The 27,019-nt window shown below is 40.1% G+C and overlaps 1 protein-coding gene across 2 annotated transcripts in view; it reads left to right on the top strand.

Annotated features, from left to right (window-relative positions):
• Window positions 1–27,019, top strand: part of UVSSA (UV stimulated scaffold protein A) — a 120,732-nt gene that overhangs the window by 43,068 nt on the left and 50,645 nt on the right. For both annotated transcript variants that reach the window (XM_075066641.1, XM_032779912.2), the window contains one exon: window positions 5,829–5,937. In XM_075066641.1, the coding sequence (XP_074922742.1) occupies window positions 5,829–5,937 (109 nt within the window). The remainder of the gene's footprint in view (window positions 1–5,828; window positions 5,938–27,019) is intronic.

Genomic DNA, 27,019 nt, shown 5'->3' with positions numbered 1-27,019 from the left:
AGAAGTAATTGAGATTGCAAACCAAGTTAATTAGACCATACAAAATTTATTTAATGGTCCCAGCTGTAGTTTGCAAGCAGTGTTTTAGTGAGTAAGTAGATACAGCTTCTTTACATGTTGTCTTTTTTCTCTTTCATTTCTAAAATAATTAGTAACTCCTGTACAGTTTTATAAACTGATTGCATTATATATTTTAGATATTGTATTGCTTTTTTAACTATGAATGTGGAGACTCTGTTTTCTAAGTCCTCTTAATGTAGGAATCCATATAAAACTGAGAAAAGAACCAAAGGCTTCATATCTTGCAAAGTATTTTGTTGCAGGTTTTTTGTATTTGTGTAGTTTGCGAACATTTAGGATAAATGAACAATGCATGTAACTGGATGGGTGATTATAATAAGATACATTAACTCATTGGATACACGGTAGGGCATAGGCTCAAAAGTAGAGAGGAGTCGTGATGGGAGTTCTGCCAGCACACTATATCTTGTTTTGGGCTCTTATTTTTTGAGAGGCCTCAGGATTTTTTTGATTATTTTTGATTATTTTTTTCCCTCCTAGAGAAGGACTAAGTGCACTTAGCTAACTAACTACGTAAGTCAGCACTGCTTTAACCTACTGCCATTGAACACGCAGTAGAATTGACAAGACAACCATTTTTCTATCAAATTCCTAACATTCTGAACAGATACAGTAGGAAATGTTTTACTGTGGCCTGTGAATTTGGAAGTTGGCTTCACTAAAACCAACATTATTCTGGAAGGGAGGGTCTATTCAGGAATTCTGTCATTTTAGAAAAATGCTACTTTATCAGTTGGGTGGATATCTTTTATTTTAAATTTAAAATAATTTAGTGCTTACAAAAGATGGATTGACAATATTCATTTGAAAGAATGCATTTATCCACAGAATATGTATATCATGAGCAATGACCGTTACAAACATCCCTACGCTGCCTCTTCAGCATATGTTAACTCTATATCTGAGGGACTATCCTGTAGTATAAGTGACGGTAGTTGACTCTCCATTACCCTTCAGATCTGGCTACTGAATTGATACTTCCAACAAGGATGCCAGTTGTGGTGATGGCTTTTGTGAAGCCATCTTTGTGAAGTTGTCTCTTCTCAACTGCTAACTAGACTGAGAACACAAATATTTTACCTGTTGTCTGGTAACGACTTTTGGTGACTGCTGACCTTAGTGGAGATTTAATTTTGTGGCCTACAAGGGAAAAGCTTTATATTCCAGTATCCATCACCTGAGTTTGTAATATATTTCTGTTCAGATATTGAGGAGCACAAGAAGTAGTACACAGATTTCTGATCTGCATGCCTCAACACTTGGTAATTTATCAGTTTTGTTAGATTCATATACATTATGTTTTGAATTGTTTTTAAGTGTCTAAATTTATCTGCCATGAATTCCAAGAGGCACATATTTCAGTGAATTGCACCATTTAAAATGTTAATTTAAATGTATATCCCTGTGAGCTAATTGGTAGTTTGAGGCGGCCGTTATTAAGAAATTAATCCAATTTAAAACTGATTGCCAAAATTTATATTTCTTATTACAAAAAAAGTGGAGAAGCAACATTAGGTTGGCTCACATTTCATAAAGCATTTATGCTGTTTAGTCTGGGAACAACAAAAGGGCTGTATGGAATAAATGCTCTTAGCAGGTGCTGGGGAAATGGAATTTATATCAGTGATTCTCTGACTAAAGTAATGTTGCCGGGGAGTTCTCATCTGACTGAGTCAATTGTAGTGGAATGGAAGGAGAACAAAATTGCATGAAGGGAATGATATAGATGTAATTAATTTTCTTCATTCCACTGACACGTTGAGAAGTAACTGGTCAATAGTACCTCCCAACTTTTGAATTTCTAACTACGATTAACCTCGCTACATATTTTAGAGCCAAAAGGAAGATAGAGCTGCTTGTTTAAAATGATATAAAAATAAACATGTTATGTCTGTTAAGAGGGAAAAGGAGGCTTAATTCCTAATAGTTAGCTAAGCAGTTAAATATTTTTACAGGAAAACTAAATTTAATAAAAGTCCCCATTGAAATTCAAAGGTGCAAACAATAAGCATAATATTTTATGAAAATGACCCCCATATTTAAAATCTGGCATTATATGTTATGCATTGTAGCACCAAGTCCACATCTACCTTTTTGAAAATTAAAACACATAAATTCTGTTTAGTGTTTGATATGCACTGCACTAGCTGAAAGCCATAATGCCCCTAAAACCTTGGGTTGCTTTTCACCTTTCATAAATTCCTGGGTAGATTCTATACAAAAAATAATTTTCAGCTCCGTGGCTCATTGTTATTCAAACTTGATTGATCGTCGTCATTTACTCAGTGAGGAAGTTAAGTGCTCCTGTCATTTCCGAAGAGTATAATTGGGACGTTTCACAGGTCAGCGGTAGTGACAGGTTTCCCTTTTGATTAGTGTTAGACTGATAACAAAAATTACAGTTTCCTATGATTAATGTTTCCTATAGTACCTAAATGCACAGTTCATGGATTGTACCTAAACAAAGTGAATTTGCATCTGGTTATACCTTTTCACAACAGGGCTTTTTGTGTGCTTTGAAGTTTTTGAGATCATCCAGGTATACAAGGGTGTTGCTCCTGGTTCAGTTTTTAAGTCAGCCATGTGTGATATGCAGGTTGTTTGGTGAAGCCTCTTATAGCTAAGTTTCTCAAGCAATATAGAGGAAATAAAACAAACAAAACAAGGGAAATTTAAAGTTAAGACAAGTTCTGTGTCCTGAAGTCTTGCCAAGGTTTTGCAATATATATGTGTATGTAAGTATTTGAACTAAAAATCTCCAATATCCTAGACACAATGTATTGGATTTAGGCTAGATTATCAGCCTTAACTAAGTTTTATTTTTGATTTTTAACATTTTGCACAAACAAATTCTAGACTGAGACCATCCATAACAAGCTTTAGTTTGGTGTAATTTGTTTTATAGTGACTCAGAAATAGGAACTGAGAGTAGAAAGTTTGACACAATCATATCTTTTAACAGGACAAACAGGCAGCTCTAACTAGCCAGAAGAGAACTAATTTTCTCCCATCTCCTAAATTGCCTTTAACAAGTAGAAAAGGGGAAAAAGTAGAACTTTGAAGCTACACTGTTAATAAACTAGTTCCTTTTCAGTCTCCCAACGGCTCATGTTGTGCTGAAAGCAAAACCCTACAATATTTCTCTTTCTAAAGGCCAGCTGTGAAAGGTCTTCTACAAGCTTGAAATTTAAAAATTGATGTGCCTCTTTGGTAATTGGCTAACCCAGTCTGCTGGTGTGTTTCTGATTGGCTGTAGCTCATTTGACCCTTTCTGTGTTGGAACTCTAGTTTGACTTCCAGTCTGGGCCATGAGAGGTCGGATGCAGCATTTGTCTGTCTTGGCCGCACCAGGCAGGGATGAACTGCTTCTTTCCTTAAGATGAGGAGGAATAATTGCAGTGGGAAGTGAAAAGTAATTTAAAACTCAGAGTCCTCCAGCATGGCTAGAGCATGGCAACTCTCTGTCTGCTGATTAGAAGTAGTGATAATGTGGCCAATGGGATGTCCAGGGTTGTAGCTACATATTGTTGACTTCAGGGCTGGTTTCAAATGAGTTTCTGGGGATTAATATTAAACCCAAAAATAATTAGGGGAAGAAAGATACTGGTTGGTTATGATGCACTTGATAAATCTACTGTCCTTTAGGACTTTTTAAAACTTAGGACTACAGTGTTCTGTGGAAAGAGTCAATTAAGAAACAAAGAAATCATCCTTTAAATTTCACTTACTGAAGGGTAAATTGCAGTGTCAAGGGCAACTGAATGTTTTGTGTTAGAAATGAGCTTGTGTCGCTTATAAGCAATGCTGATGCAAAGTTTTGCTCAGTTTGTTGATTTTTAATATACTCAGTAGACTAAGGTTTGGTTTCCAGGTTTTTTTGGCTTCAGAATCTCAGTATGATTTAGAGAAGCTCAAGTGTGCAGCTGTGACACATGATTAGATTAGTGAATTACATTGGTAAAATTCTGCTGCAAGGGGAAATTGCTTCTTCCTCATGTGCTTTTTACAACTAGTACCTGCGTGAAAGAGGTAAGTGCAGTGAGAAGGAAATTAAAAGTGATAATCCATGGTGAGGAAAAATTATCATTGGTGATCTAATCACCTGTTACTCTGTCGCTTTTGTTTACTTCAGGGAATTTGAATAAGTGTGATTGTGAATTCTGTCGTAAGAGTGTTCATTTAATGGATCCTTTGCATTGTTTCCGAAACCCATAAAAGCATGTGGCAAAACTACAATAATTCCTGTATTCTGTGACATGTAAATCACTTAAAATCTCCCCAAATTGGGCTAGAGAAATAAAATACTAGTGATTGGCAGCATTGCTGTCTTTTTAAGAGACTTCCAGAATTTGGGGATTTTATAAGTTAGCTATACAAATTCTCATTGAAGAAGGGGCAAATTGTTTTTGCCCAAATGATAATTTTTGAGGGGAAATGTATTTGTAGATGTATGTGAAAAAAAGAGGCATTGGAGGAAGGTTGTAGAGTCTCAGTGGCATGCTCATGGCAAAAATTAGCTGAAATAAAATTTAGGAAGCTGATAGCCTCTAATATGGGTTAGTTGCTTTGATTAATTGATAGGAACTGCATTTTTATTTTTCAACTACCCATAACTATTCCATCCCATGTATAATATGGGCTATACATGCATATATTTTAAAAATCCCAATAATTTCAGTTCCTTAGATTCCACGTAGTAAGGTTTGCAACCTAATGATGTAATTGTTTAGGGTCTTTCAAATCAGATAAGATATTTTATGTATTGCAAGTATTTTTTTCTTTTAAAGCTGCTGTCAAAAAGTAAATACAGTAGAATCTCTTTTAATTGAATCCCACTTATTTGAGCCACAGTCTTATACCCCAGTCTCCCATATCTATTGCAGACTTCCCCGCAGTTTGGGTTCTCAGACTGATATGCAGTGAAGGCCCTTGGCTTATTGAAAAGAATTGTTCCTAATGTTGGCTGTATTCTTAATGCAATCATATATCCCCAAAACAAAGTGATGCAAACAACACACCCGCTGGCTTTTCAGAATGGCTTGATTTATTGAGGTTGTATTAGTTTCAGCGTGTCTCTTTTAAAATTGCCTGGACAGAATTCTCTAAACTGGGGAAACAATTGTGAATGTGGATGCCATGGTCTCTGGGGACTATTTACAAATATCTGTCCATCCACCTAGGCATCATGCCTCAATAAGTCCCAGAATAGACTCCAACTCCGCAAAGGAGGAGAAGCACAGTAAAATGGCATGACGTTTAAAGCAAGTTTGAATGTCTTTGATTTTATCAGAGTTGAGGCTGCCAGCCCATCCTTTGCTCATCCTATTTGTCCTGTTGTATGTGTTGGGTAGGCGTACACAGTGGGTGATCTTACATAACTTGTGCTGAATGAGCTGAACAACAAAACTGGGATAGACAGTGATAAGGCTCACTATCACTTGCTCATTAAGATCTTAATGTTGTTTTAACTTTTTTTGTATTTGATAGTTTCACACTTTCTCACACTTCACCAACTGTGTGTCTTCTAATGGATAAGAAAACCTTTAAAGTTTTCCTAGGGATTGAAGATGGCTTTAGAGATGAAATGTAAAACAAGGGGTCTAATCTTAGATGATGATTAAATACATAATTAGGGAAATACTTTTGGCTCAGAATAGCCTCAGTAGTGCACTGTCTTGCTGTCTGCTAATATTCTCAATATGGAGGGAAGAAAAAATAGTCTCATTTTCTGTATTTTTTTCCTGTAGATGAAAGTCTCTGACAATGAAGATGATGAAGATGAAGATGAATTTGTGGAGGTCCCTGAGAAGGAAGGTTATGAGCCCCACATTCCAGACCACCTGCGTAAGGAATATGGTAAGTTTGCCCAGCTGTGAAAAGCTTTATCCCTGCATGTTACTGCTTCAGTAAAGTAAATAAACAGCTATTATGAAGTAATAAAGTGATCAGTGGTGTGGGTAATCTCTCTGACTGCTGTGAGGAAGTCATTACATAGATAGTGGAGCAGCGATTGGCTCTAGATAAACAAATACTTTCTAGGAGGAGAAGCAGCTGAGACCAGGAGCTTATTTCATTCAGCCATGTTCCACTATAATTTAGAGACAGAAGCTGCTCTGTATGTGTATGTGCATGTGTTCTACAAAAAGATATTTATTTATTCAGAATAGGGTGGTAGGAGAGTATAATTGTAAACAACCGTGGCTTAGAAATACTGAGGATGGTTTGGTGAAACAGGATAGGATTTTGTGCTGCTCGCTGCAATTATAGCATCTGCGGGCACACAGCCACTTAATACCCTGAGGGTGGTTAAATGTGGCCCACAACCTAGCCTCTCTCTCCAATGTGGGTGTCATTGTAACAAAAGGTTAAGTCAAGTGGAGCTCAACCTCTCAGTACTTTGTTGTAGTGTCACTAAGGGAATCCTAGATGACAAACAATATAATCTTGTTCTTGTCTGCTTCATTTAAATCTAGCATCCCTCTTTTCCAAACACATTCTAAAGCTTTTTGAAATAAATGAGTACTTTTAAAGTATACCTATAAAGCTGACAGATGAATTATTGGAAAAAGTTGATCTAAAACAGTTAAATTCCAGTACATTAGACCTTGTCCTTCCCAGGTAATGCTTCGTAAGTGTCTGGAGTTTTACTTCTCTGTAACACTGTGCATTTTGAGCATCAGAAGATTTTGGTATAGAGGGGAACGCTGCCATCAAGTAACAGTTAAAAATCCTTGACAGTGTAATAAGTTTTTTGTTCCTATCTCACATTGCTGCTGATTGTGAGACTGACTAAAAATGGTGCTATGTTATCTTAAAACTTCTGTGACTGGTTTTTTTATACTCTTCATGTCATTTTTTAAAACTTCTGTGTAACTTGAGCTGTATGGAAGTCAGTCTGCAGCTTTTTAATGTAGAAAGCCAGATCTCTTTCTCTTTCGTAATATTAAGGTGTGTGCATTAATGTTCCCTTTAATTTTTTCCATCCATGTGCAGAATGAATGCAGAATGCCTCAAGTAGAAAAAAAACGTAGATATAATATATATTTTTCAAAAGTTGCCATAGGGATTATTAGTCCAGCCAGGACAGGTTAGGCATTTTAGAACTCACTACTCAAAGAATTGAATTTAAGCGTAAGAGAGAAATAAAAATGATAAAATGCATAGACCAGTCAAAAAACTAAAATAACAATACTTTGAAAGACTACAGTTACAGAGAATATATGTGTATTGCAGGAAGTATCAAGAAGTAACAACAACAATAATACAAGTATATGTTGGGAGGAGAGCTTGAAAGTAAGTGTGGGTGTGTAACAGAGACATGTGCTGCCCCTTTAAGTACCCAGCAAGCTCCTTCCCACATCCCACTTCTGAGCCCTGTTGTGTCCCCCCGCAGATCTGTGGAGATGGGGTACTGGGGAAGGGGACACCCTGACATCAGCGCCCCCCACTCTGCACAGCAAGCAAGAGGCTTCTGGGAGCAGCTGGCCAGGGGCTCCAAGGCAGAAGGCAGGAGGGGCTCTTGGAAGACTGCTGGGTAGCAGTGCAACTTAGAGGGAATTTAGGTGTGCATATATAAATTGAGAAAGTGGCAATTAGAGTGACCTTGTACTTTTGACTGTCTCATACTGTGTAAATTGACTGCAGTCTGTGGGAGGTCTGCAGTAAAGTTAACTGCAGTAGTTAACAAAGTCAGCTCAAGGAAACCTCAAAATATTGAGTCATGCTAGAGGCTCAAAACCAAGGGAGGCCTCAAACAGGATGAGATCCCCATAGTGCTAGGTAAACATATATGAAGATGCAGACCCTACCTTGGAGAGCTCACAGTCCTAAAATCAGCAATATAGGAAGGGTGGGCAAAAGGGAGACAATCAAATATTTACAATATTTATATATATGATGTTCATTTTTATAAATGTTAATGTAATTACATCAATCAGTAAATAATCACTTGCCCCAACTGCCTCTCAGCTTAGTTATATAAATATTGGTTTATTCTGAGTACTCATTGCAGTACTAGTTGGTCTTGAGAATGGACTTGAAGGAAAGGATTTGCACTAGGGATGATGGGGAGTCTGGTATATTTTGCCTTGACTGTACCAAGCGCTGGAACTTGGCTTCCATGTGTGGTTTAACAGCAGCCTGAAGAATCTTAGCATAACATATGAAAGGTCAGTTTAATCCTCACCACCTTCCACTCCAAGTGCAAAGTGCATGACTTCAGCCTGGCCTCCTCTATCATAAACACATACCAATGTGTTCATTGAACCCCACAAACAATGCCATATTGAAACAAAACAGTTGCATATACAATTCTCCCTGTGGAAAGAGGATGAGAGGATGAACAAACCACATGTGACGGATGTTAGTCACATCATTTAATGCACTTACTGGAAGGGGCTCAGATACTGCATTGATGAGAACTTGTATAGAATAGAATAATCAGTTCCCTATTTCTGTAAATAATGGAGCTAATAAAAAGATACATTCTTCTACCTTTTTTTTTTAACTGAAGAACCAAAATGTGAATTTCCCCTTCCTCCCCAAATCTGACAAATATATACACATGCAAAATATCAATCTGGGTAGAAGCTAGGGAACATACTTAGTATGAACTTCATAGACCTTTATTTGATTTCTTTTAAAAGTTTGTTGCTAGCATTTATTATTTCTGTTGTGTTCCTGGGAGACTATGGGCTCCTTCTCTGGTGGAAAAAATTACTGTTTTAAGGCCTCAATTCAAGAAAGAATCCTTATTCAGAAAAGCTCTTAAGCACATGAGGATGGATGAAAATATATACTTAAGCGTATTTGTAACTTACTGGGCCAAACTCTGCTCTGTTTCCATAGTGTAACTATGGAGTAATGTCATTGACTTCAGTGGAATTACTCTGGATTTACACCAGTGTAACTGAAAACTGCATCTGCTCCACTGAGTTCAAATCTTGTTGAGCTTATATTTTTAATCAAAAGATTTCTAAAAGTTAAATCTCCCAGTGATATGGTTCACTTTTACTTAATCAGAAAAAGCCTGATCAGAAACAATTTATGTGCACTAAAGGGCCAATTTAGTATGGACCAGATTTTTAAAGGTATTTAGGCATTGCTGTGCTCAGCATTGCAACACCTAGATTTCATTTTCAAAAGAAATTTAGTCACTTAGGAGCCAAAATCTCATTAACAGTTGATAGGATTTAAACTCTTAAGTGCCTAAATCACTTTTGAAAATGAGACATAGGCTCCCAACTCAATTAGATGTTGCAATGCTGAGCAAATCAGTGCCTAAATATCTTTAAAAATCTGGGCCTAAAAGAATAAATCATGTGCATAGGAAAGATGTGTTATGTGATAGCAGGAGACTCAACTGTGTTGAAGGGGGGTTAAATATTTAACTAAATATAGACATTTGTTTTTTCCAGATATAAAAGGGTTAAAATTGTCCCTAGTGAACTCTATTGAAATCAGTTGAATTATCCCAGCTTTATACAGCTGCAGTGTTATTTTGGTAGCTTTGTTTTTAATTCATGTGAAATGCTTTGCATATAAGAAACAATGGAATTTTATATCTCAGTTCAAAAGTCTAATGTTTGGAATTTCTTAACTACAGCATATTACACCTTCAATTTTAAATACGCTTTTGCTGTTCTACAGAAAGTCTGAATAATTTAAAGGTTTTTCCCTCCTTGATTCTGCACCTGAATAAACAATGAAAGTCGAACAGCTCCTCAAATTAACATTTTATGTTATGTAATAAAACGAAGATGTAATACACAACCACTGAAATTTATAAAATGGTAATCTAAATGTCATATCAGAAAGTCAGTTAATTCTCTTTCATTTTCTCAAAGAGAAATGAAAGTATTTACCAGTGAAATGAATTGCAACTTCCAATACCTTTTTTGGTTGCAAATCTATATTTGTTGTTCCATTGAGATCTAAAAAGTTTGTGCCAAGGGAAAATTTATTTTGGAGAGAGTATATAGATATAAATGTTGCAGCCCCAAAAAGTTACAGTAATATTTAATGGCTAAGATAAGGAGCTGAGTTTTATCATGGAACTGTAGGGATGGGGTAGAAATAGACAAGTCAATTTGAATCTCCATGTGTAAGATGAAATGTAAATTTGTTGAAAGAATTTAGGTGATTAGGTAACTGAAGTGTGAAAATATAACCCATTAGGGGTGTCATGCCAAATTAGCATTACCAGACTTTTAATGACCTCCCATTTGTATAATCCCTATTTACACTTGCACCTGATGTCGGTAGTGGGACAAGGGGCCAACCATCTTGTAGTATCACAGAGTCATTCTAAATGCACTGTTATTAAAAGACAAATGTCAGATACGAATATAAGACACCCCAGATAGTTAGTTCATCTAGAAAAGACACAAGTTCAGATGAAAAGGAATTAATACAGAAAATTACCAGTATAACTTTATTAGAATTGATTTTGATACTTTGCATTGAAAATGCTATCACTGCTATTGACTTATATTTTTTCTTCCAATGACTGTAATGCTGCTGGAGTGCTGCTAACACAGTAAAAGGTGGGGCTCTATTCATTTAAAAACACATCTGGTCTCCTAGCTTGCATAATGTGATGTTACTGGGACAGACTAAGGCCATGTCTATGTACAAAATTATGTTGACGTAAGTTACATCAGCATACAGTCACTGCAGTTATTAAACTGCTTGTGTGTGTGCACACTTGGTTCCTTGTGTCGGCGGCGCACATCTTTACCAGGAGTTCTTGTATTGATGCAAATGCAAATACAGTACACAGTTGGTAGGTATGCCACTGTGCAACGCACCACCTTCTAGGGTCTTTTGGGAAGTTCTTGCAATGCCTGATAGGGATGAAACAAGTAATGCCGGGGCGACTGGGAGCATGGGGCAAACTTTCCATAATTCAGTGTTCTCCATCCCATAATTTTTGTCTTCAGCCCAAAATATGTTGTGCTTTTCTTTTTCCAAAATGCCATAAAATCGCCTGGCTCTCTGTCTGTCTGCCACTTCTAACAGAAGTATGGAGCCTGCACAGCTCTGCACTATTATTATGAGTGTTGCAAGCACAGGGAGTTTGATCCTGCAGTATTTGCAAAACCACAAGAGGACCTGCATTGAACAAGACAATTCCTTGGAGGCTAGATTGTTATGGAACACAGAAAGAAACAATTCAAGGTTGTTGGTGGCGTTCATGGAGCAGCTGCAGACAATGAAGCATTGGTTCTTGGCCTGAGAAACAAGCACTGACTGGTGGTCTCACTCTGTCATGCAAGTTTGGGATGATGAACAGCGGCTGCAGAACTTTCGGATGCGCAAGGCCACATTGGTGGATCCATGTGCTGAACTAGTCCTAGCCCTCCAGCGCAGGTACACCAAAATGAGAACTGCACTGACAGTGAAGGGAGTGGAGATTGCATCGTAGAAACTTGCAACTCCAGATTGCTACTAGTCAATCGGGAATCATTTTAGAGTCAGGAAATCCAGTGCCGTAGCCATTGTCGTGCAAGTGTGCAGGGTCATTAATTGCCTTCTGCTATGCAGGACTGTGACTCTGGGCAACGTGCAAGACATAGTGGATGATTTTGCAGCAGTGGGGTGATAAGATGGTATGCATATCCCTGCTTTAGCACCAGAGCACTTTGCTACAGAGTACATCAACAGAGTTACTTTTCTATCATTATGCAAGCGCTTTTGAATCACTGGGAACGCTTTATTGACATCAACATGGGCTGGTGCATGACGTGTGAATCTTTAAGACTATCTCAACAGTAAAGTGCAAAAATACAGAATAGTTCTAGCACTGAAATTGCTCGTTAGTTCAGTCTTCCCAGTGCATGGAGCGATAAGAAAAGCTTCCCACCAGTGGCTCAAATGCACTCCCCTGTCAGTATTTAAAAACTGAAACTTCCTGTTATAACATTTAATTAAAAAACCAAAAATCCTTTTCACTTGACAGTAAGAGTTCCTATAGTGAATACCAATAAGTAATGGATGATTGCATTTGTAAATATTAAAAAAATTATAACAAGTCATACACTGCAGACTATCTTCAGAAAATTGTATCTGCAGTTGTGCATGGTGGACCCTAATCTCTGCATAATAGCAAATGTATTTTTGCAAGTGTAACTTGTATGCACAATTTTTCTAAAAATCTGGCCCTTTAGCCTGTGCCCACCAAGATGTGCAGTTGATGGTTACAGTAATAAAAAAAATACTGTGACAGTATAATAGAACTGAGAGTCATTCCAGGCAAAAATAGGAAGGGAATAAAAAACATGCAAAAGTAAATTTTATAATTCTACTGATGCAGTCAGATTATTTTATATATTAGTAAGAGCAAGCAGCCTCTCAACACTTTAAAAAAAAGTTTTAGTGAGTGATCATGAAATATACTAAATATATAGTCCTGGAGATTGAAGTCCATTATCCACACAACAGGAACAATATGCATGGTAATAGAACAAACTTCACCACGCTATCCTGACAATGTGGCTCAATCATTCTGTGGAGGTACCACCTTTAGGGGTACAAGAATAGTTCAGTCTTCATGCTTGTTTAGTTCTTCATCTCTCAGCTGAAACCACCAGACTCACCAAAACTGATAAAGTTAAGAGATGGAAAAAACAATGCAGGCTATAGTACACCTTACTAGTGTTTTTGTCCAGTCTAGTTTTAAAAACATGCTTCCCTTGTGCGACTATTTCTAAAAAAAATTAAATAGAATCAGTAAGTAACAATTCATTGCACTGCATGCTAACCCACAACAATGGTGTTAGCATTAGTCTTTCCTTTTAATACCTGGGTGGTGATATGCTCACAATCTAGAATATGGTTAACGCAAGCAGAGTGCTTCCTTTGTGGTACTGTGGAAGCTATAACTTTAACCTTTAGTCAGTCTCCTATACATATCATCGAACTTTAGCCATGCCAAGTCTTTTCTAGCTCTTCGTGCCCATCTCCCTTTTTGATGCAGAGTGAGTTGAAGAGAACGAGAAAGCAAGAAAATCATATTAGTAATTATTGCTTATAGAAACCCTTCTGTGCGTTTATCGTCTATCTAAACCAAATTCCAACTGTAAACGTTGTTAGTCGTAATAGTATAAAAGATTTAAGGCAAAACATGGCAAGAAAATACAGCACAAGTAAAATCATTCATGAACTGAAATGGAAACCATTTAGTCTAAGCTGCAAAGAAGTGTTCTCTTGTACTATTACGCATTGGTCTCTCTCTCTTCATGGAGACCTCCACAGGATTCCGCTGATCTAGAAATATCCATCTTTATCAAGTGTTGTTTCGCTGTTTATAACAGAACTCTGTGCAGACCCAAGGCTTTCATATCTATCGCAACGTGGGAAAAAATCCTCCTTCTCTGTTTCAAGATGTTAACCAAGGCATCTTCATACTAAAGCTAGCAAGCATCCATTAGCTGTCTTCAGCTCAAATCCCATTTCTCCCTTGCTCTGTCAAAAATGTGAATGATGGAAACCATGCGAAACAAACAACCCACTTTGTCTCAAGCTTTTCTCACTGCAGTATTTGAGCACCCTTTTGTTTCTTACCTGCAGGTAGGAAAAATGTTTTGATTAGTTTACAGGGGTTTCTCTTGGTGTGCGTGTGTGTGAAGGACTTAGTTAAAAAATTTTTTGATGATGTACATTTAGTTTTAAAAGTGGTGAGGTCTGTGGTTATTGATATATCTTGTGGAAATTAGTTCCATTGTCTAAATCCCACTGCCGTGAAAGTTCTGCTCTCATTAATTTCCCCTTGTTGGTTTCATTGTCCCAGTACAGTGGAACTGTTATAATAGGTCACAGTTGGGGAGGGGAGAAGAGAGGAGAGGAGGCAATCTTCCATATGGCTAGAACCAATTCCATGGAGGGGTTAGACTGTCATGACAATGATCTTGAACTGGACAGTGCTTAAGTAATAGATTGAAGAGGTGAGTACTGGAGTGAGGTGACTAGTGACTTTTGTTGCCAATGGGATGCTGTATCTCATAACAATTGATTGCTTTTCATGATGTGGCTTTGTGCCTCAACATTGAGGAGTTTTGACCGAGGCTGAAGGTCATGAATGTATAGATCGGTGTGGATGATAAAATGGGGCACAGTCTTCTGTGCAGTTGCAGATAGAAATGAGGAGTATTATGCTATAACTTTGGTAACTATCCTGTAACTTTGAAGAGCCCAAAATGATCATAGAATCATAGAAGATTAGGGTTGGAAGAGACCTCAGGAGGTCATCTACTTCAACCGCCTGCTCAAAGCAGGAGCAACCCAACTAAATCATCCCAGCCAGGGCTTTGTCAAGCTGGGCCTTAAAAACCTCTAAGGAAAGAGATTCCACCACCTCCCTAGGTAGTACATTCCAGTGTTTCACCACCCTCCTAGTGAAACAGTTTTTCATAATATCCAACCTAGACTTCCCCCACTGCAACTTGAGACCATTGCTCCTTGTTCTGTCATCTGTGACCACTGAGAACAGCCTAGCTCCATCCTCTTTGAAACCTCCTTTCAGGTAGTTGAAGGCTGCTATCAAATCCCCACTCACTCTTCTCTTATGCAGACTAAATAAGCCCAGTTCCCTCAGCATCTCCTCATAAGTCTTGTGCCCCAGCCCCCTAATCATTTTCCTTGCCAGCTGCTGGACTCTCTCCAATTTGTTCAAATCCTTTCTGTAGTGGGGGGCCCAAAACTGAATGCAGTACTCCAGATGTGGCCTCACCAGTGCCGAATAGAGGGGAATAATCACTTCCCTCGATACACTGGCAGTGCTCCTACTAATGTAGCTCAACATGCCATTAGCCTTCTTGGCAACAAGGTCATGCTATTGATTCATATCCAGCTTCTCATCCACTATAGTCCACAGGTCTTTTTCTGCAGAACTGTCACTTAGCCAGGTGGTCCCTAGGCTGTAGCAGTGCATGGAATTCTTCCTTCCTAGTGCAGGATTGTGCACTTGTCCTTGTTGAACCTCATCAGATTTCTTTTGGTCCAGTCCTCCAATATGTCTAGGCTCACTCTAAACCCTATCCCAAGGCTGCTGAGTGTCAATATATGGAGGCAGATGCTCTTGATATTGTGGAATTTGATAGAAAAACCAAGATCCTTAAAGTTCTTTTCTTTTTCTCATCAGCATTACCTCAGACTTGCCTAGGTTCAGCTTTAGCTGAATGCTGATTTTTGCTAGGCAACAAAAATATTTGGGTTGTGCTGCTTGCTTATGACACAAAGCAGATGTAGAGCTGGACGTCATCTCCATAATGCTAGCACTTCAGTCCATGTTGTCTTGTCAGCCCCCCAGTGGCTTTGTAGAGATGATTGATGAATAATGTGGGGGACAGAATTAGGCCTGTGGGGATTGTTAGAGGTCTAGGAATTGTTTCCTATTCAGATTATTTGGATTTCAGATAGCTCTTTGCAAAGACTTCTGACAAATTCTTTGATTTCTATATTTTTTTCCCCAGGAATCTCTCAAAATTTTTTTACTCTGTTTATATGTAGTTGACTTTCCTTAATGGTCTCAGTGAATAAATCTTTGGACACTAGGGTCCTTCATTGTCTTTGGAGATTCAGCTTCAAACATCGTTTCATCGAGTTTAAGGCCAGAATGGACCATTAATTTATCTAGTGTGACCTCCTGCATATCATAAGCCTTTTCATTTCACCCATTTCTCTCCCCCCGTATTGAGCCTGGTAACTTAAATTACTACCTTTTAGTCCTCTGGAAATGAAATAGTTGTGTGCCGCAGGCAGAGACTGAGGCACCATGACTGCCTTGAGGCCCCTGCAATAGCAGGGAATTGATTAGGCGACGTGCCTAGGTGATCCTAGCAAGCGATCCATGCCCTGTGCTGCAGAGAGAGGCAAAAAATCAACCACGTGCTTGCCAATTTGACCGGGGGGGGCGGGATTCCTTTCTAGCTTTGTCTGCTGATTACTTAGACCCTGAGGGTGTGAGCAAGACACACCAGCCACACATCTGAGGGTATGTCTGCACTACAGGATTATTCCGCTTTTACATAAACCGGTTTTATAAAACAGATTGTATAAAGTCGAGTGCACGCGGCCACGCTAAGCACATTAATTTGGCAGTGTGCGTCCGTGGTCCGAGGCTAACGTCGATTTCTGGAGCATTGCACTGTGGGTAGCTATTCCGTAGGTATCCCATAGTTTCCGCAGTCTCCTCCACTCCTTGGAATTCTGGGTTGAGATCCCAGTGCCTGATGAGGCAAAAATCATTGTCGCGGGTGGTTCTGGGTAAATGTCGTCATTCCTTCCTTCCTCCGTGAAAGCAACGTCAGACAATCATTTTGCTCCCTTTTCCCCTGGATGGCCCTGGCAGACACCACAGCACGGCAACCATGGAGCCCGTTCAGCCTTTTTTTACTATCACCGTATGTGTACTGAGTGCCGCTGACAGAGGCGATACTGCAGCGCTACACAGCGCCATTCATTTGCCTTTGCATGACAGCAGACACGGTTATCTGTCGTTCTGTACTGTCTGCTGTTGTCATGGGTGCCCCTGCCTGAGGTCGGCTGGGGACGCAAAGACAAAAATGGAAATGACTCCCCGAGTCAATCCCTCCTTTATGGTATCTAAAAATAGTCAGCCCTGCCTAGAATGTGGGGCAAGTGTACTAGAGAACCAGTGTATCAGAGAACCAGAGAGCACAGCTGCTCCGTGTCAGATCCTACAGAAATGATGAGCTGTAAGTGCCATCCGTGTGGCGCCCTGCCTGCCATGCGAGAAAAAACTGCGCCACCTGTTTTGCTTTCTGGGCGTCCTCTCCTCCCCAAACTTCCTGGGTCTACCGTGGGCAGTGTTCCCCCTCCCATTTTTGGTGATATTGAAGAGTGTGGCATAATACTCATAGAAGATGCAGAAATAAGTAAGGAAGACAGCTGACTTTTTGTTAGTTGAGATAAAATTGACGGGGAGCAGCCTCCAACACTGCTCTTTAGCTTCGCGAGGACAGAGGTTTAGCGGCGCGTTGCGGGAGAGGTGGGAAAGATGGTGGTTGTGCCCCCGCTCAGTCGATGCTCTCGCAGGGTGCCTATGCTGTCTCGAGTAAGCAGTACTAATTTTTTTTCTTTACACAGGTTCGATAGGAGAAAGGAGGGGGGCTCCGATGGACCCGCTTTACAAAGCCTGTACCCCGCGCAGTTGTGCTATGAGTGAGGCGGTGTAACCCCGGCCTGACGATTCTGTACTGATCTGAGCTGCAATGACTCAGGATTGGTTCATTCCTTTTTTTGACCCATGGCGGCCTTCTGCAGCCCCGGCGGCCTCAGCCTGCCACAGCGGAGCACTCAGCAGATAGCAAGCAATTTACTGTTTGCCACCGGGAGTTTTAAGAGGAAGCGGATAGCTGCTCTTACGTCCCGCAGTCAGTTTGTCTTACCAGCAGCATCAGGTAGACATAGGGGGTTGACATGGACCAAACCAGGTCAAGAAACCGTAGTAATTTTAAATTTGGTCCCTTTCTTCCGGAGAGGGAGGGGTATTGACGAGCTTAGCCTGAACCACCCCAGACAATGTGTTTGGACCCTACAGGCATGGAGGGCTTCAGTCAAAGTAATGCATAATGCTTTCTTCGGGAGGACGGCTGGGGGACTGTGTGATACCTTGGGAGCTTCCTCAGTACCCTCTCCCTTTTTTTCCCCCCTTCCCCCCCATTGTGTTGGAAGGGGGGCCGTTCCGGTTTGTTCTTGGGCCTTCCTTCGTTGTCAGGCGCACTGTGGCTTTAAAGACTCGGGTGCCTCATTTCATAGCCTGGAGATTTGTTATCAAATGCCCTTTGTTAGGACCATTGTTTGCTCTTTCTGTAATGAGGTGTGATAGAACAGATTTTGTCTGCCCCATACGCGATCAGATGCCAGTATCTTCCATTATGGGTCTTTGAGTGGCTGGGCCAGCCCTCCCTGTTGGGATTGTGGCGCACCTGGTGGCATTCGACCAATAGCGTCGTGCTGATTGGTCTCAGGAGCTCCCCACGCTGGCTCACGAAGTATCAGGGGGAGACTCCTGAGGAAATTCGAGTTAATTGAGGGTCCCTCCCAACGGTTGCTTTGTGCCTGTTTACCTCCCCCGCCAGTGCCTCACAGTTCAGAATCGCTTGTTCCAGGTATCTCGGGTCCCCTACGTACATGTGAGGCACGGCCGAATAGGGATACCTGGCCGCGGAGGCGCAGGTATTGACCGTCGATTTGCGCCACACTAACCCGAATTTCCGCTTACTAGGGTGTTAGATCGACCCCTGGTTATTATGCGCTACTGCTCTCGTGGTCGGGAGTCTCTAGCTATAGGATGAGTTCACAAGAGCTCCGTGGTAATAATTGGCGATTAAAGGGTGTTCCTTTCATGTGGTGGATGGTACACGTGCCTCAAATTACGGGTTTTTTAGGAGTGGCGGCGCCCCTGGATGGGTGTCTCTTGTTGGGCCCTATGGTTAGGGCCCCAGGAAATACCGTTTTTTTGCCCTGAAATCGGGGCTCTGTGGGATTATTGGGGTTTTTGGCCTAGGTTTAGGAGCCCCTGAAATGTGTGTGTGGGCCCCTGGGGTTTTGTGTTGGGTCCCCCTGGATAGTGTGTGTGTGTGGGTTAGGGCCCTGGAATGGGGTGTGTGGGTAGCTAAATGTGGGTTTAATGGGCACTCCTAGTTGGTGTAGACCAGCCTGAAGAAGATTCTTCTTTCCACCTCAGAACACCAGTCCACCCGCAATCTCGGCCACTTGTGAGAATCTGTGTGATTTTTGTAGCTTGTTGCAAAAACCCCTCCCCCAACAATTACAGTGGTAATTGCGGAGGAAAAGCGCCCCCTGACCCTTGCAGGCAACTGGTTGAAGCCCAAGCATAACCTTGTTACCTAGTTATACAGCGATCAGATCCAGTATCTCCCATATGGTCCATGCTGGAGCTCTTTTTGGATTTGGGACTGCATCGCCACTCGTGCTGATCAGAGCTCCACGCTGGGCAAACAGGAAATGAAATTCAAAAGTTCACGGGGCTTTTCCTGTCTACCTGGCCAGTGCCTCCAAGTTCAGATCGCTTTCCAGAGCGGTCACAATGGGGCACTGTGGGATACCGCCCGGAGGCCAATACCGTCGATTTGCGGCCACACTAACCCTAATTTGATATGGTAATACCGATTTTAGCGCTACTTCTCTCGTCGGGGAGGAGTACAGAAACTGATTTAAAGAGCCCTTTATATCGATATAAAGGGCCTCATTGTGTGGATGGGTACACGTTAAATCGGTTTAATGCTGCTAAAATTGGTTTAAATGCATAGTGTAGACCAGGCCTGAGAGAAGATTCTCTTTACCACCTCAGAACACCAGTCCACCCCAATCAGTATCTTATTTCTAGCTGTGGCAAAACCCTCCCCCAAAAATTACAGTGGTAGATTGGGGGGGAAAACTGCCCCCTGACCCTTGCAGGCAACTGGTTGAAGCCCCAAAGCATAAATTAGATTATAGTTGTTATTATGCACATTATGTGCATTATGCATATTGTATGTAACTTATTTGTGATCCCTGAAGCCAGGATTGCCTAGTTCTTGATTTACTTGAAATTTTTGAAAAGCATAAGGATCAAGTCTTAATTTACATATACAGTGAAATTATTTTAACAAAAATAAATGCACACTGTCCCCTTTGTTTTCTTATCTTCCTTTGTAGATGGCTAAAATTGCTTCTTTAAGTTGAGTAACTGCAAAAATGAAAATATGCAGTTGATCAACTTTATCCACACCTTACAATTTTAGGGGATAAGTATTTGTGAACACATTTGGGATCCTATGGGCTACACTTGGTGTGAGTTTTCTTTCCTCCCTATGTCCATTCTATATTAGATGTGCACTTATTTATTAAACTCACCTAACAGGACCCCACATCTACTGGGTGAATTTTGTTAAATGTTCTGCCTAAAAATGAAGATCAAGTGTTAGGTGAACTGGGGTAAGGGAACTCTGTCTCCAGTTCTTTTTTCAGGCACAGATTCAAGAAAGCACATGCTTTAGCTAACTTCCGGTAGGGATGCTTTCCTGAATCAGGACTCAGTCACTAAGGGATTGTACATTCTCCATTTAACTCAGTAGGTTTGTTTAGCTCAGGGGTTTTCAAACTGCGGGTAGAGACCCCTTAGGGGGTCGCAAGGTTATTACATGGAGGGTCACGAGCGGTCAACCTCCATCCCAGATCCTGCTTTGCCTCCAGCATTTATAATGGTGTTAAATATATTAAAAAGTGTTTTTAATTTATAAGGGGGGGTGCACTCAGAGGCATGCTATGTGAAAGGAATCACCAGTAAAAAAAAAAAAAAAAAAAAAGTTTGAGAGCCACTGGTTTAGCTAATATCGTAGGTCTAATATGTTGTGGATCTTGAGTTTCATTCTTGGGATCGGGACTTCATAAATTCCAACTGTTCTTCAGTTGAGAGTAGATGCATTACAGAACTCAAAACCCTCCTTCCCGGGCTCAATGATCCTGCTCCGTGTAACTCAGGACTAGGAGCTGCAAAAGGGATGTCTCAGTGCCCCTCAGGTTATGTGCAGTCATTCTTCAGAAACTTGGAGAAGACCAAAGTAAATAGACAGAAGAACATTAGAATTCATAGTCCCGTTCTCAGAAATTAAATTCAGAACCAAGAGCATGATAGAGCTGCAACATTAGCACTAGACCAATTAGTCCATTAGGTTACATGGATAATTTACAGGCAGTTGTTGACTTCTATAGGGAAAAACTCAGAGCAGTTATTGAAAAGGGAGTAAGAAACAGCATTATCCCCTGCTTTCTATACCCTGCAGAATTTAGGAGCCTCTTCTTCCCTATCAGAAGACAACAGTATTAACACACAGTTCATTATCTTAATTCAGAAGATAATACCTCTGATTAAACAAGCATATTTTTTCTTTTTAAAAAAAGGAAGTATAAAGACTTTTGTTAAATTAAGATTAAAGTTGCTATTTAAATTTTTTTTTAAAATTGAGGGAATGAATAGTTAAGGTTACTGACTACATAATTAAAATAATACTGCCCTTAATAAATGGTTTATCAGAAATCTGCCTAGAGGTGATAGCCTAGTGGCTCTCAAACTTTTTTACTGGTGACCTCTTTCACATAGCAAGCCTCTGAGTGTGACCCCCCCCCCTTATAAATTAAAAACACTTTTTAATATATTTAACACCATTATAAATGGTGGCGGCAAAGCGGGATTTGGGATGGAGGTTGACAGTTCGCTACCCCCCATGTAATAACCTCGCAACCCCCTGAGGGGTCCCAACCCCCAGTTTGAGAACCCCTGTGATAGGCAATATTCAAATTACAACTTTGACTTTGATCACTGTATACAAAAAAAATTAAAGTTTTTCCTCAGTGCATGCAATTGTTAGAAATATTTTAGCTATTAATTTAAAAGTAAAATGGCTACATTACATAACATTAAAAAAAATATTCAGACAAAAATATCCCTTTTACAGCAACCCATAAAGAAAAATAATACAATATATTTTGTCATTATAAAATATACCTAAGAATTTAATATAAATTGAATATTTGCACATTTACAGAAAAACGTGATTAAAATTTTTCTACTTCCAGCAAAATGTTAAAATTGTTTCTTTCTCATATAGATGAAGGAGTAGATTATGAAAATACTTCCACACATCCATGCATGGGTCCCTCTTGTAAGTAAGGTCCTTCTGAAATCTGTAGGCCCTTCCTCAAGTTGGTGACTACATTCATCTCCCACTGAAGTTCATAGAAGTTGAAGGTGCTGAACACTGCATAACACAATCAGCATCTTGTAGGTTTGTCCATAGGATTAATTTTACAAGGAGACTGTTCACGTGCACATTAATAGAGTAGAAAATTTGTCACAGAGCAGTCGTGGTAAATTTAGTAAAAGTTGCAGGTTCAGAGGGATATAGTGTCTGAAGTCATCGGAGTGCTGTCATCCTATACTAGATTAAAAATAGGGCAGAGATAAGGTTATAATGAGCATTAAGGTTATAATTGTTAGCATGTCTATAATTGTTTTGTCAAACCACATAAGATGTGTAATGTAATTTAATTTCTGTAGTTAATGACCTTAGCTATTAATTATGTTTTTTATAGCTTAGGATTTTTAATGTGCAGTTACAGCAACTTTAATGAAAATTTGTCAGTGAACATGTGTGGATTATAGGGGGAGCTGGTAGTGACCTTTATATTTAGGTTGCCTTACACTTTTCATTATAAAAGAATCTTTCAGCCTTTCTTCAGGAAGCTCTGTGTATGTCCATGTGATGTATTGTTTTTATCATGCATATAATTACCTCACTTGCACTCAGTTAAAACATCTATATTTGCCAGAATTATAGCTAACATTTCAAACCTCCTAGCACTTCACACAGCTGCTTTGGGGGGTTTTTTTTGTTTAGCTGGTTTTGTCAGATACCTCATACACCTACAGGACTAGAAATGGGTGCCATCAGAAATGAAGATTCTGAGCTTCCCAGTGCAGCGTACAATACTTGGAGCCCTGGAAGGCTCCAAGATACTGTTAAACCATTTTAGATATTTTTTTAAAAAGCTCTTTTCAGTCATTTTCAGAAACTTTTTAAACCATTTAGCTTTTTCTTTACCTCAGAGGTCTATAGCTGAAGTCATGTTACCCAGGGAGCCTGCCTTCAGAGGTGGAAGGATAGGAGAGAGGATCCCAGTAAAGTGGTTTAAAATAAAGCACACTCTAAAACACTTCTGAAATGAATTTCAAAAATACATGATGCTATGTGATCTGAAAAGATTGTAGCACCTGTTGGGGATGATCTGCATAATTCACTCAAGGTTTCATCCCTCATGAGTGATGGAACCCTCGCAAATAATGAAACCTTTACAATACATTATCACATACCATAGTTTGTTTCCACACATTGTGTATATGCATACATAGATATTATAGCCTGGATTCTGAAGACAATGGAAGCTTTGTCATTTGTTTTTGTGGGCACAGGTTAGGAGTACTGTGTGGGAGTACTTCTGTGTGTTCATATAGAACATGCCTTGCAAAATTCTCTTCACCCAGCTTACTGTATTTGGTGAAAAAAATATCTTTAGTTTTTTCATGATCATGATGGTAACTGGCGAGTGGGTAAATATTATACCCAACCTGGTAAATTTCCATGAGAGTTTTGCTTGTGTGTGTATATTAATATAAATTACACATACTTGGCTTGGGTAGGACTCCTTAAAATGTGAAACAGAAATTAAATATTATATTGTTCCAAGAAAGTTGTAGTTCATAATACTTGTTTATATTCTATCTCTGTTTTTTCAATTAAATGTAGGTGAATCTGAAGTAGTTAAATTTAGTCTAAATCCACACAGCTGAGGAAACCTGTGCTCTTTCTTTCTCATTTCTTTCTCTGAATTTTGACTGAGGGGCTTTTATCTCCTCCTAATCCCACCATTTCTGTCAGGACATAATCTCTTTCTCAAATTTACATTTTAATTACAAGGCCAGCTGAACTAGCTAAAATCAATAATGTCAGCATTCAGCAGCCTAACTTTCAGTTGAAACCCCAGCCTCTCTCTTTCCTACTATCGATTTATCTCTTGAATACTGTCTACTTTATTGCTTCAGGCAAATAGGTGCCATTTGGTCAATTTAAACAAAAAGGGGTATTTGGACATTTTTATGATTCTTTCTAAAAACAGATATTGGAAAAAATTTGAACCCAGGGACTGCACTTCTGCTAGATTAAATACAGGGAATAGTTGAAGTCTGTAGAGGAATTTTACTTTTAAAATCACATTCGTTGTCTTGTATTTATAACACAAATACAGAAGTTTCATCTGTCTGCTTTGGGGGATTCTTGCTTTATCTTGTCACCAAAACTAATCTTATATACAAATGTTAAAATGTGTACACTATAACCGTATTTGTTAATGCTGGAGTAATGTATTTACCTTTCACATGTTTAGCCATCTTTCTTCTAATGGTTTAAAATAACAACTCAATAAAAAAAATTTTGTTCTTGCAACCCTTCAGAATTCCTGTATTGATCTTTTGGTTGTGATTGTATATATCTAAATGTCACATTGTTCATTTATCTCTCTTGGCTTTCGTGTGTGTGTGTGTGTGCGCGCGCGCATGCGCGCACCAGTCTATCTCAATAAGTGAGTGATTATGCTTTGCATTACAGTATAGGAATCTGGATTATAACTAAAGTTGTGGAACAAAATTTGAACTTTTTTTTTTTAAATGGGTCTTTTCCCCTCCCTTTCAGTATAGAACTGTTAAACTTTTTTTGAATATTAGCAATGACTGGAATATAATTCAAATAGAAGTTATGTCATAGCTATGACTTTAAATGGTACTTTCCAAAAAAGTATTTTTATCCCCATCCCCATCTGTTTTTTTTAATCTGGTCAAAAATTGATCTGTCCTACATTCAAGATATCACAAATTCTTCTGGACTAATCTTGTTCATATCAAAGGATTTGTATATTATGACTAGTTGTATATTGTGAAGGAAGTTTAGCTAGAGCAGTTAAGACTTGGGGAAGTAAAGTACCCTTATAACTGGGGAGTATGTCTACACGACAAGCATTGCAGAGGCGCACCTTTAGTACAGTAGCTATGCTACTGTAGTGTAGACACTTACTACAGTGATGAAGAGTTTTTTCCATTGCTGTAGTAAATCCCTGCAAGAAGCAGTAGCTAGCTCGATGGAAGAATTCTTCCATTGACGTAGCTGGGTCTACAGTGGGGGTTAGGTCAATGTAACTGTTGCACCGGGCATAAAAGTTTTCACATTCCTGAGCAATGTATCTAGAAATTTTAGGTGTAGACCAGGCCATCTTTTATAATGGGATTGGTTTGGTTGTGCTTTGTTGCAACGCACCTGTTTGTTGGCAAACCTCCTTCAATCGCTACAGCTGATTATGATAGAAGTTTGAGTTGAGAAACCATCCCTAGCCCATCCTCTTCTGTAAACCCTTCTACTCTTGCATAGTTTATTTCAGTGTAATGTTAAGTGCTATTCTTCTTTGAGTGCTTGCTTAAGTCCATTTCAATGTAGGTGTGTGCTCACCCTGAGCACCGCTGCCGGAAAGTATTTCCCTCAGTGGTATCCGTCAGATTGGCTCTGATGCCTACTAGAGTCACGCCCTCATAGCGCCAGTATATAGGGCCCTGCCATTCCACCTTCCCCTAAATTCTTTCTTATTGCCTGGGACAGTCACTGGAGCTTCTGCTCATCCTGTGTTCACGCAAGTACTCTCCTCAGTGAATTTTGCCTTTTCCCGTATATAGTTAATTAGAGTAGTCAGAATTTACAATTCAATGTTGTTTAATATTTATTAGATTAGAGCCTTGGTTATTGGGTTACCACTTCCCCGGCACCAGGGCATGCCTTGTTTAACCGGGACTCTTGGGTACAGCCCCTCGAGAACACAACTACAAAGTGAGTTTGCAAAGGTGGATCTGCCATTCACCCATTGGTGGAAAGTCAAAATTGCTGCCAACTGGATTATAATTGAGGATACCAATAGTCCTTGTTGCTTCAGGTGTAGCAAATACTTCAGAATACATGGTACTGATGATTACATGGGCGAGACCCCTTTCTGCGCTGTCCAGTTCCACTTTGCCAGATATGTGGCCCTAGTGGATGATTTTCTGTTCTCTAAAAACTTCTTGAACCAGACCTGAGAATGCTAACTCCAAAGGGTTCAGCCCTGGGGCTTCCAGGCCATGAGATGGAGGGACTTGAGGTTTGGATGATGTAAGCATCCGTGATCGTCAGAGATGAGTTCCAGAAACAGAGGTAGGCTGGTTGGTGTTTCCACCAAAAGATCCAGAAAGGTGGTAAAACAAGGTTGGTGAGGCCAGGCGGGGCTATCAGCAGGACCTTGTGTATGACAGGAAAGGGGGGAATACGTAGTAAAGATGGTCTCTCCATGGGAGGAAAAACGCATCCGTGACTGAGCCCAGGCTGTGATTCAGAAAGGAACAGAACTGAAGGTGCTTTCTGTTGTGTCTAGTTGCAAAGCAGGTGTATCAGGGGAGTTCCCCACTGCTGGAAAATGTTCTTTACGATATCTGGGCAGATGGACCATTCGTGATTGGAGAAAGACCAGTGGAGGCAATCCGCTAACTCGTTCTCTTCCCCAGGGAGGTAGGAGACGAGGTTGACTAAGTGGGATATGCAGAATTCCCACAGGCAGAGAGCTTCCTGGCATAGGTGGTTCCCCATTCAAGATCTTAGCAATGGGCTCTCTACTTGACTTGTCATGGAAGGTAGACTTTCTGGTGGCCTTCACCTCGGCCATAAGGGTCTCGAAGATTAGGGCCCTTACTTCAGAACCGCCATACGTGGTCTCCTTTAAGGATAAGGTCCAAATATGCCCTCACCCAGTCTTCCTTCGAAGGGTGGTGTTGCAATTCCACAATAACCAGAACATTTTCCTCCCGGTCTTCTACCCAAAACCACAGGCCAACAGCCAGGAACAGAGGCTTCATTCACCAGATGTCAGGTAGGCGCTGGCCTTCTACATAAAAAGGACTACATCATTTAGGAAGACTACTCAGCTTTTCATGGCAGTGGCAGACAGCATGAAAGGTCTCCCAATCTCAACCCAGAAAATTTCTTTGTGGGTCGCTTCTTGTATCCGTGTGTGCTACAACCTGATGAAAGTCTCTGCCCTGGCCCTGATGGCACATTCCACAAGGGCACAAACATCTTCAGCTGCACAGGTTCCCATCGAGGATATCTGTAGAGTGGCAACACAGTCTTCAGCCCACAGTTTTGCAACTCACTGTGCCCTCACTCAGCAGGCCAGCAACGATGCTGGATTCGTCAGAGCAGTGCTACAGTCTGCTTGTCATTGAACTCTGATCCCTCCTCCTACATCTGCTTGGGAGTCACCTACTTTGGAATGGACATGAGCAAGC

This window comes from Chelonoidis abingdonii, chromosome 5 (assembly GCF_003597395.2).
Source record: "Chelonoidis abingdonii isolate Lonesome George chromosome 5, CheloAbing_2.0, whole genome shotgun sequence".
Lineage (NCBI taxonomy): Eukaryota > Metazoa > Chordata > Testudines > Testudinidae > Chelonoidis > Chelonoidis abingdonii.
The sequence above is the reverse complement of the archived record's forward strand: the minus strand, read 5'-3'. Positions and strand labels throughout refer to the sequence as shown.